Source organism: Eleutherodactylus coqui, chromosome 10, assembly GCF_035609145.1.
Source record: "Eleutherodactylus coqui strain aEleCoq1 chromosome 10, aEleCoq1.hap1, whole genome shotgun sequence".
NCBI lineage: Eukaryota > Metazoa > Chordata > Amphibia > Anura > Eleutherodactylidae > Eleutherodactylus > Eleutherodactylus coqui.
Window position 1 is genome coordinate 42696012 of NC_089846.1, and position 12009 is coordinate 42708020.

A 12009-nucleotide genomic window follows, 5' to 3' on the forward strand; every position below is an offset into this window, starting at 1 on the left:
ACGAGCGGACTTGATTTGTGGAATCCGCTCAGAAGATTCGCAATTCAAAGCACCCATAGGGAAGCATTGGCATCCGCAACTGAATTTAAGCATGCGGATTTGATTTGCGGACCGTTCAGTGCAGAAGACAAATTTCAGCATGCTCCATGTCAGTGCGGATTCCGTGCAAACGGGCTTAATAGAAGTCAGTAGGTGCAGACAATATGCAGTGCATCCACAAATACAATTATGGATGCACTGCGGATTTGAAGGGTAAAATCAGTTAGGAAGTGGGGAAAAGGATGGGAGGTAGGGATGCGGATTTTCTTGGTCCCCTAACTTTGTTGTTCTTCTCATTTGCCATATATCTATTAATTTGGATTTTTTTTCCTATTATAGGATATACATTTGTAATGGATATTGAATAACAAATGTCCTTTTACCTTGTAGACAGAAGACTGTGCTGCAGACCTGTGGAATTGGGGAGTCACAAAGAGAGCAGTAGATGCTATAACAAAAAAGGAACAAGCTATGGGTAAATATTGTCTGTGATGTGTAAGGAATAAGGATACATCTACAGGGGACGTATGGTCCACAGCAGATTTTAGTATTGCCAGTAGACTTGCAATGGATTCCAGTACAGTTTTGATGCAGGTTTCACCTCCTCGTTTTAAAATCCGCACCACATGTCAATTTATGCTATGGATGTTGTCCGCATGATGTGGATAAGAGTTTTAGAAATCTGATCCATATTGCTTGTCTTGTGAAAGCTATAGATTTTCGACACGCAAGTCTGTGGAATATCAGCAAGTGTATATGTTACATGTGAACTTACCTGTACACCAGGCTTACAGGAGCATATTTGAATTGCATATTACGCACACAATGCACGAGCGTATAATACGAGGTACATTGCAGCAATTCAAATTCATTGATTTTCGCTGTTACACTCACAAAAACAGCGTTTTTTCATTCTGTATAATATGCAGGTAAAAACAATGCAGCATGTTCTATTTTACCACATATTACATGCGATAGACCCCTATTGTTTTCTATTAGTGCGTACAGAAGGCTATACATATGCAATTACATTACATAAGTGTGGCGTTTGTATGCAACGTCACTAAGAAACAGAGCTAGAAATAAATTTTAAAAAAAATGAAACCAGGAAGCCTCTGCGAGCGTGAGATACTCTGTCATGCGCAGGCAAAAATAGCTGTCATATGTGGTGATACTTTTTTTTAGAGTGAAAGGCAGAAGTGGATCCAGCAGGAAAAAAAAATTAGGTCCTCATTTTATTTCCCTTTTTTTTTAATTCAGTTCTGACTTTTGCTAAAACGGCCACAAAAGTTGTGATATTTTCCCAAAAGACACCTATGTAAAATGACCATTAGGCCGCTTTCAGAGAAGCATATTTTAGCCACACAATATTCTGCCACACAAAGCGTCTGTGCTTTGTGTGGCAGAATTTTGAACTAGTGTATCTATTCACGTGGTCATATGTTTCCTGTCCGATTCTTAAAAACTGAGCAAGACCTATTTTTACCTTTTGGGCAAGTATGGATCAGTATTTCTCTTGTTATGGGAATAAATCATATTCCCTCTGAATTCACTGTCTGCTCCAAATTAATTATAATGAGAACAGCATGCATGCTTATATATAGCCAGGGACACACACGTCTGTATCAAAGGCAATATACTTCAGGTTTATTATTATCATCACGGTACAGATATACCCCAAAATTACGCAGTGATACAAATGCAACATCCTAACAACTCATGATTGGCTTAGTTTGTAATGACTGACATATGTTAACGCCTTAAGGTGTATGTTACTACTAAACACATGATTTCTAGAAACCAAAACTAGAATAGACATCAATATCCCTGGCCGGACCGAAGAATCCAAAGGAGCGGGTAAGGAGCAGCCCTCCCTTATGAGCGATGGGCATCTCAGCTCTTTCTCATGAGAAACACATCTGGAGAGCAGTGCTATGCCCTGGGTATGTGGGAGATGCAGTATGGGAATTTAACATACACCAGTGTACAATATTGAACAAGGGAACCATTTAAGCTGCTAGCTATTTACCAAGAAGGTAGATATACTTTTATTTATTTATTTATATATATATATATATATATATATATATATATATACACACACACACCTCGTTATCACACACACACACCTCGATCCCTCGTTATATCGCGGTTCAATGATTGCGGCTTTAGTGCATTATGGATTTCAGATAGCCGATATCTAATTCTGTTTTCGCTGAGTTTTTCGCTGTATCGCGGAATTGTTCGGTACATACAGGAAATACAGTACTCCAGGAGAAGAGAGAGAAGAAGCCCCGTAGGGCTTCGGGATTTCCCTATATAATAATAATAATAATAAACTTTATTTGTATAGCGCCAACGTATTCTGCAGCGCTTACATAGACAGAGAATACAGAAAGACAAAAAATACAAAAATTACAGAACCATGGTTACATAGTAATCAGTTGATGGAAACAATAGGGATGAGGGTCCTGCTCTAACGAGCTTACATACTACAAGTAATGGGGTGATACAGAAGGTAAAGGGCTGGAGATGTGCACGGTATGGAGAGGTGGAGAGTGAGGGAGTCTATACACATAGACAATGGTCAGACATTTGGCCGTGTGACGGCAGAAATGGTATGACTGCAAGAGCGGTTTATGATGGCTGGCAGGGATTGCAGTCAATAGATAAGGGAGCATGTTATCAGGCGGAGTACAGAGGGGTTTGTTTAGGGAATGCGGTATGCCTCTCTGAAGAGTTGCGTTTTTAGAGCACGCCTGAAGTTTTGCGAGTCCTGGATTGCTCAGGTAGCCTTTGGAAGGTCGTTCCAGAGGACCGGTGCTGCTCTGGAGAAGTCTTGGAGGTGGGAATAAGAAGTTCAAATTAAGGGGGCTTTCGGTCTGGTTTCGTTAGCAGAGCGGAGAGCCCGAGTTAGGTGATGGATTGAGATGAGGGAGGCAATATAGGGGGTCGCTGCGCTGTGGAGGGCTTTGTGGATGAAGGTAGCAAGTTTAAATTGAATTCTGTATTTAACGGGCAGCCAGTGCAGTAACCGGCACAGGGCAGAGGCGTCCAAGTAGTGGCTGGACAGGAAGATGAGCCTGGCTGCCGCATTCAGGATGGATTGGAGAGGGTAGAGTCTGGTGCAGGGGAGGCCGATCAGCAACGAGTTGCAATAATCGAGCCGAGAGTGGATCAGGGCAACAGTAAGCATTTTTAGCGTTTTCACAGTGAGAGAGAAAGCGGGGTTGTGGGTCATTAACCCATAGCCCCGCTTTGTCTCTCCCTGCTATGTGGATCCATGCTGGATATCCCCATAGTGCAGAGAGAGAGGGGGCGGGGCTACAGGGGATCCTCGAGTGATATCCCCATGACAGGTAGGGGAGGGGGGGCTAGACGTCTCTTCGCTAGGATTTTCCTCATTGCACATTGAGAAGGGACGGGGCTAGAGGGTGGGTCCCTCTAGCTCCACCCTCGCTCTCGGGGAAACCCTCAGGAAAGCTCTGTAACCCCGCTCCCCTCTCTCTCCCTGCTATGGGGAAATCCCTTGGGATTCCCATGCTAGGGGAAAAGGTAGAGGGAGTCCCCTACAACCCAGAAGCACGTTTTAAATGTCCAACTGTAAACTCCTGTTAGTCCCTGTGGGGATTAAGGGAACCCCCGGGGAGATGAACAGAACCCTCCTGGCTTCTGGGCAGCACATTGAAAAGGTCCTGCAGTAAACAGCGGGGGGTCTTCTTTTTTTTCCGCGCAGGAGTTTCCGTAAACTGCTCACATCGGATTTAATGGAAACTCCTGCGCAACTCGCACCAAAGATAGGTCAGGTCCTATCTTTCCCAGCAGCACGGGCCTTAGATGTGGACATTGTAGCCACACATGTCCTATCTTTTCAAGCTGCGAGTGTTTTGTGCTTCTAAAATTCCTTCATGTGACAGGTTCTCTAGGAAACCATTGATTCTTATAGAAGCGCTCTTTTCACTCACCTCTAATGTGCGCCCATAACACTCATATAAACGAGCTCTTAATTTGACTTGTAGACACTGCATCTTACATTTATGCCACTTACACATGCGTTCAGAAAACGCAGCTCGAAATTGCTGAATTTTTACCGTGAATTAGAGCAGCGTTTTTGAACGCATGTCACGGTGTTTAACAGCGCTTTTTAATGCACCCCATTATTGTAATGGGTGATAAGGTGCGTTCTAAAGATCTAAAATGCACGAAAATAGGATAGACAGCACTCGAAAATTGGGGCGTTAGAACGCATTGTACCACGGTTAGCACGGCACTCGGGATGCCTTGCTAATTGCGGTAGAAAGCAGCATGTGTGAGAGCAGCCTTGGTGGAATCTCGCACTTTTTGATGCCATTTTTTCAGTCAAAACCAGAAGTGGGTCCAAATTCAAGGAAAATATAAACGAAAAAATGGCTCAAAAAAACACATCAAAAACTCGTATAAACAGTCACCTGATAACCTGCATTGTAAGGGTATATTCACATAGCTCATAAGTGTTTTGCACTTCCCTCATGCATTTGCCGTTTTTGAAATGTGTTTTGGATGCGATTATTAACCAGCACCTGAATACATCTTTGGTGCCCAGTAGAGATGAGCGAGCGTACTCGGAAAAGCACTACTCGCTCGAGTAATTTGCTTTATCCGAGTATCGCTGTGCTCGTCCCTGAAGATTCGGGTGCCGGCACGGAGCGGGGAGCTGCAGGGGAGAGCGGGGAGGAACGGAGGTAAGATCTTTCTCTCCCTCTCTCCCGCCCGCTCTCCCCTGCTCCCCGCTGCGACTCACTTGTCAGCCGCAGCGGCACCCGAATCTTCAGGGATGAGCACAGCGATACTCGGATAAAGCAAATTACTTGAGCGAGTAGTGCTTTTCCGAGTACGCTCGCTCATCTCTAGTGCCCAGAGATAGTTCAGCTTGTAATCTAATGGTATTGTATTTGTGAAATAAAAAGTAAAATAGCTGATTCCATTATAGTACGGCATATATCGTTCAGGCTTGTTTATTGGTGTCAAGGTTTGGAGCCATCGGAAGAAATCGTGGAGAGAAACATTTGGGTAAGTACATCTTTGCAAACTTCCATTATGCTTAGTATCTAAAATTATATAGTGTTTTCTGACTTTGTGGAAAATGAAGGTTTTTTTTGTCCATAAATATTCAAACTGACTTTTTCCAGTGCCTTGTATGTTTCATGTGGTCAAGTACATACATTTTTTAAAACTGCAATACAACATAATAAAGTATAACGCTATATATTAACCCCTTAGTGACAACACTTTTTTGCTTTTTTTCATTTTCGTTTTTTTCCTCCCCCTTTTTAAAAAAATCATAACTATTTTATTTATCCAAGTTGTATTTTTCAATGGTAGTATTTAATGTACCATATAATGTACTGAAAAACTTTTTAAAAATTAATAAAAGTGGAGAGAATTGGAAAAAAATTCCACCATCTTTCAATGCATCTTGTTTCTACGGCGCACAAACTGCAACAAAAATGACATGATAACTTTATTCTATGGATCAATATGATTACTACAATACCAAACTTGTATAGGTTTTTTTTTTGCTGTACTTCTTATATATTTTTTTAAAGATATTTAATTTTTTAAAATTATTTTCTGTCTCTATATTCTGCGCACAATGACTTTTTTATTTTTCCATCAATATAGTTGTGCGGTATGTCCTGTAGTTTCCGTTGGTACCATTTGGAATATATAAGACTTTTTGATCGCTTTTTTTCTTGGTAACAGTGTGACCAAAAAAGCGCATTTCTGGTGGGTTTTATTTTTTTTTCGGACAGCGTTCACCATGAGGGGTCAATAATGCATTTCTTTAAAAGAATAGACTTTTACGAATGCAGCGATACCAAATATGTATTTTTTTTATTATTTAGATTATTTAATAGTAAATATGGCAAAAGGTTTTTTTTTAACTTTTATTATTTTTTTAAATAATTAATAAAACTTTATTGTTCTTATTTTTACACTTTCTTTTAGTACTCCTAGAGGATCACAACCGGCGATGCTTAGGTCGCTTATGCATTCTGACAGGCAGCCTATCAAGCCACCCCTTGGGGATGGCTTGATAGGCATTCTGCCATGACAACCCTGGGGTCTTTCAGAAGGACCCTGGCTGCCATGACACCCACACGGCTCTCCCGATCTCACCGCGTGCGCGCGGGGGGGGGGGGGGGGGCATACGGGATGTTCAGGGGATTTAAATGCCCCTGTCAGAATTGACAGTGGCAATTAAAGAGTTAACAGTCCTGATCGGCTGGGCGGCCAAACGGGGCTGTTGCCCGCAAGTGTCAGCTGCAATAAACAGCTGACACCTGTGATGTATGGAAGGAGACAGCAGCTATTGCGTGGTCAATAAGTGGTTAAGTCTAGAGATAAGCGAACACCAAAATGTTCGGGTATTCGTTATTCGGAACGAACTTCCCGCGATGTTCGAGGGTTCGTTTCGAACAACGAACCCCATTGAAGTCAATGGGCGACCAGAGCATTTTTGTATTTCGCCGATGCTCGCTAAGGTTTTCATGTGTGAAAATCTGGGCAATTCAAGAAAGTGATGGGAATGACACAGAAACGGATAGGGCAGGCGAGGGGCTACATGTTGGGCTGCATCTCAAGTTCCCAGGTCCCACTATTAAGCCACAATACCGGCAAGAGTGGGCCCCCCCCCTCCCAACAACTTTTACTTCTGAAAAGCCCTCATTAGCATGGCATACCTTTGCTAAGCACCACACTAGCTACAACAAAGCACAATCACTGCCTGGATGACACTCCGCTGCCACTTCTCCTGGGTTACATGCTGACCAACCGCCCCCCCTCCCCCCCACAGCGCACACCAAAGTGTCCCTGCGCAGCCTTCAGCTGCCCTCATGCCACACCACGCTCATGTCTATTTAGAAGTGCGTCTGCCATGAGGAGGAACCGCAGGCACACACTGCAGAGGGTTGGCATGGCTAGGCAGCGACCCTCTTTAAAAGTGGCGGGGCGATAGCCCACAATGCTGTACAGAAGCAATGAGAAATAGAATCCTGTGCCACCGCCATCAGGAGCTGCACACGTAGGCATAGCAATGGGGAACCTATGTGCCACACACTATTCATTCTGTCAAGGTGTCTGCATGCCCCAGTCAGACTGGTAATATGTACCTTAACAGTAACCGCGTTGGTGGTAATGTGGTGGTGACTGCGGACCTAGTAGCACGGTTGTATTTTGTTGGTTTTCGGAATGCGGCCAGGATTAAGTGGGCCGTGGTGGGGGGATGGTGTGGGGGCTCTCTTGTTGTGTCGGTAAAGGTGAAATTCTTGGACTGCCACCAGACGAACCAATGCAAAGACATTTGCCAAGAATGTTTTCCCTGTTGGAGGAGGAGGGGGATGTTTTTGAGGCACTACGTGTCCTCTCCACGTGTCCGTGGTTATATGCACCTTTACAGTAACCGCGTTGGTGGTAATGTGGTGGTGACTGCGGACCTAGTAGCACGGTTGTATTTTGTTGGTTTTCGGAATGCGGCCAGGATTAAGTGGGCCGTGGCGGGGGGATGGTGTGGGGGCTCTCTTGTTGTGTCGGTAAAGGTGAAATTCTTGGACTGCCACCAGACGAACCAATGCAAAGACATTTGCCAAGAATGTTTTCCCTGTTGGAGGAGGAGGGGGATGTTTTTGAGGCACTACGTGTCCTCTCCACGTGTCCGTGGTTATATGCACCTTTACAGTAACCGCGTTGGTGGGAAATGGCCTCGCCGCCATTATGTCTTTGGGAAGCCTCTGTTTCCACACCCCAGAGACATACCATTAGCAGCGGTATAGGCAGAGCCCAGAATTCGTAACATTTCAGCCGTAGCATTAGGACAGGCCCCACTAACATATCACTAGCAGCATTATAGGAGGAGCGCAGTCTTCGTTCCATGTCAGCAATAGTAGCACTCAAGACAGGCCCCAGTAACAATTCTGAAGCAGCAGTATAGCGGGAGCGCAGTCTTCGTTCCATGTCAGCAATAGTAGCACTCAAGACAGGCCCCAGTAACAATTCCGAAGCAGCAGTATAGCGGGAGCGCAGTCTTAGTTCCATTTCAGTAGCCTTAGTATAGCCAAGGCCCAAGTTACATTTATGTAGCTAAAGTGTAGGCCAACCCCACACACCTTTCTGTACCATGAGTGCAGGCGAAGAACATACAAATTGCTATGATTACACTGTAGGTGAGGGCCCCAAAACTTTGGTGTACCAACAGTACTAATGTACCTCAGTAAAAATTGGCCATGCCCAACCAAGATGGCAGGTGAATCGCTTTGGTTAATGTGGCTTAAGTGGTAACTAGGCCTGGAGGCAGCCCAGTGTAACGAAAAATTGGTTCAAGTTAAAGTTCCAACGCTTTTAAGCGCATTGAAACTTATAAAAATTGTTCAGAAAAATTATTTGAGTGAGCCTTGTGGCCCTAAGAAAAATTGCCCGTTCAGCGTGATTACGTGAGGTTTCAGGAGGAGGAGCAGGAGGAGGAGGAGGAGGAATATTAGACACAGATTGATGAAGCAGAAATGTTCCCGTTTTGGATGGTGAGAGAGAACGTAGCTTCCATCCGCGGGTGCAGCCTACGTATTGCTTAGGTATCGCTGCTGTCCGCTGGTGGAGAACAGAAGTCTGGGGAAATCCAGCCTTTGTTCATCTTGATGAGTGTTAGCCTGTCGGCACTGTCGGTTGACAAGCGGCTACGCTTATCTGTGATGATTCCCCCAGCCGCACTAAACACCCTCTCCGACAAGACGCTAGCCGCAGGACAAGCAAGCACCTCCAGGGCATACAGCGCTAGTTCAGGTCACGTGTCCAGCTTCAACACCCAGTAGTTGTAGGGGGCAGAGGCGTCACCGAGGATGGTCGTGCGATCCGCTACGTACTCCCTCACCATCCTTTTACAGTGCTCCCGCCGACTCAGCCTTGACTGGGGAGCGGTGACACAGTCTTGGTGGGGAGCCATAAAGCTGGCCAGGCCCTTAAAGACTGTTGCACTGCCTGGGATGTACATGCTGCTCGATCTACGCACATCCCCTGCTACCTTGCCCTCGGCTGGGAATTTTACCATCAGCTTGTCCGCAAGGGTCCTGTGGTATAGCAACACTCTCGAACCCCTTTCCTCTTCGGGAATCAGAGTGGGCAGGTTCTCCTTATACCGTGGATCGAGCAGTGTGTACACCCAGTAATCCGTCGTGGCCAGAATGCGTGCAATGCGAGGGTCATGAGAAAGGCATCCTAACATGAAGTCAGCCATGTGTGCCAGGGTACCTGTACACAACACATGGCTGTCTTCACTAGGAAGATCACTTTCAGGATCCTCCTCCTCCTCCTCCTCCTCAGGCCATACACGCTGAAAGGATGACAGGCAATCAGCCGGTGTACCGTCAGCAGCGGGCCAAGCTGTCTCTTCCCCCTCCTCCTCATCCTCCTCATGCTCCTCCTCCTCCTCCTGTACGCGCTGAGAAATAGACAGGAGGGTGCCCTGACTATCCAGCGGCATACTGTCTTCCCCCGCCCCCGTTTCCGAGCGCAAAGCAGCTGCCTTTATGGTTTGCAGGGAATTTCTCAAGATGCATAGCAGAGGAATGGTGACGCTAATGATTGTAGCATCGCCGCTCACCACCTGGGTAGACTCCTCAAAATTACCAAGGACATGGCAGATGTCTGCCAACCAGGCCCACTCTTCTGAAAGGAATTGAGGAGGCTGACTCCCACTGCGCCGCCCATGTTGGAGTTGGTATTCGACTATAGCTCTACGTTGTTCATAGAGCCTGGCCAACATGTGGAGCGTAGAGTTCCACCGTGTGGGCACGTCGCACAGCAGTCGGTGCACTGGCAGCTTAAAGTGATGTTGCAGGGTGCGCAGGGTGGCAGCGTCCGTGTGGGACTTGCGGAAATGTGCGCAGAGCCGGCGCGCCTTTACGAGCAGGTCTGACAAGCGTGGGTAGCTTTTCAGAAAGCGCTGAACCACCAAATTAAAGACGTGGGCCAGGCATGGCACGTGCGTGAGGCTGCCGAGCTGCAGAGCCGCCACCAGGTTACGGCCGTTGTCACACACGACCATGCCCGGTTGGAGGCTCAGCGGCGCAAGCCAGCGGTCGGTCTGCTGTGTCAGACCCTGCAGCAGTTCGTGGGCCGTGGGCCTCTTATCGCCTAAGCTGAGTAGTTTCAGCACGGCCCGCTGATGCTTGCCCACCGCTGTGCTGCCACACCGCGCGACACCGACTGCTGGCGACATGCTGCTGCTAACACATCTTGATTGCGAGACAGAGGAGGAGGAGGAGGAGGAGGGTGCTTTAGTGGAGGAAGCATACACCTCCGCAGATACCACCACCGAGCTGGGGCCCGCAATTCTGGGGGTGGGTAGGACGTGAGCGGTCCCGGGCTCTGACTCTGTCCCAGCCTCCACTAAATTCACCCAATGTGCCGTCAGGGAGATGTAGTGGCCCTGCCCGCCTGTGCTTGTCCATGTGTCCGTAGTTAAGTGGACCGTGGCAGTAACCGCGTTGGTGAGGGCGCGTACAATGTTGCGGGAGACGTGGTCGTGCAGGGCTGGGACGGCACATCGGGAAAAGTAGTGGCGACTGGGAACTGAGTAGCGCGGGGCCGCCGCCTCCATGATACTTTTGAAGGACTCCGTTTCCACAACCCTATACGGCAGCATCTCAAGGCTGATGAATTTTGCTATGCGGACGGTTAACGTTTGAGCGTGCGGGTGCGTGGCGGCGTACTTGCGCTTGCGCTCCAACAGTTGCGCAAGCGACGGCTGGACGGTGCGCTGAACTACACTGCTGGATGGGGCCGAGGACAGCGGAGGTGAGGGTGTGGGTGCAGGCCAGGAGACGGTAGTGCCTGTGTCCTGAGAGGGGGGTTGCATCTCAGTGGCAGGTTGGGGCACAGGGGGAGAGTCAGGGGTGCAAACCGGAGGCGCTGAACGGCCTTCGTTCCACCTTGTGGGGTGCTTGGCCATCATATGTCTGCGCATGGTGGTGGTGGTGAGGCTGTTGGTGTTGGCTCCCCGGCTGAGCTTTGCGCGACAAAGGTTGCACACCACTGTTCGTCGGTCGTCAGGCGTCTCTGTGAAAAACTGCCAGACCTTAGAGCACCTCGGCCTCTGCAGGGTGGCATGGCGCGAGGGGGCGCTTTGGGAAACAGTTGGTGGATTATTCGGTCTGGCCCTGCCTCTACCCCTGGCCACCGCACTGCCTCTTGCAACCTGCCCTGCTGATGCCCTTGACTCCCCCTCTGAAGACCTGTCCTCCTGAGTAAGCGTTGCACACCAGGTGGGGTCAGTCACCTCATCGTCCTGCTGCTCTTCCTCCGAATCCTCTGTGCGCTGCTCCCTCGGACTTACTGCCCTTACTACTACCTCACTGCAAGACAACTGTGTCTGATCGTCATCGTCCTCCTCACCCACAGAAAGTTGTTGAGACAGTTGGCGGAAGTCCCCAGCCTCTTCCCCCGGACCCCGGGAACTTTCGAATGGTTGGGCATCAGTGACGATAAACTCCTCTGGTGGGAGAGGAACCGCTGCTGCCCAATCTAAGCAGGGGCCCGAGAACAGTTCCTGGGAGTGTTCCCGCTCCTGAGCAGGTGTCATTGTAGTGGAGTGAGGAGGCTGGGAGGAAGGAGGAGCAGCAGACAGAGGATTCGGATTTGCAGCAGTGGACGGCGCAGAACTGCGGGTTGACGATAGGTTGCTCGAAGCACTTTCTGCCATCCAGGACAGGACCTGCTCACACTGCTCATTTTCTAATAACCGTCTCCCGCGTGGACCCATTAATTGGGCGATGAATGTGGGGACGCCAGAAACGTGCCTCTCTCCTAATCGCGCAGCAGTCGGCTGCGACACACCTGGATCAGGAGCTCGGCCTGTGCCCACACCCTGACTTGGCCCTCCGCGTCCTCGGCCGCGTCCACGTCCTCTAGGCCTACCCCTACCCCTCAGCATGCTGTATT

General features: G+C 48.2%; 1 protein-coding gene across 2 annotated transcripts in view; it reads left to right on the plus strand.

The window, feature by feature from the left end:
• The first annotated feature begins 412 nt into the window (after window positions 1–412).
• TEX11 (testis expressed 11) overlaps window positions 413–12009 on the plus strand; it is a 120415-nt gene continuing 108818 nt past the window's right edge. For both annotated transcript variants that reach the window (XM_066579786.1, XM_066579787.1), the window contains exons 1-2: window positions 413–514; window positions 5009–5088. In XM_066579786.1, coding sequence (XP_066435883.1) covers window positions 511–514; window positions 5009–5088 — 84 coding nt within the window. In that variant the 5' untranslated portion in view covers window positions 413–510. The remainder of the gene's footprint in view (window positions 515–5008; window positions 5089–12009) is intronic.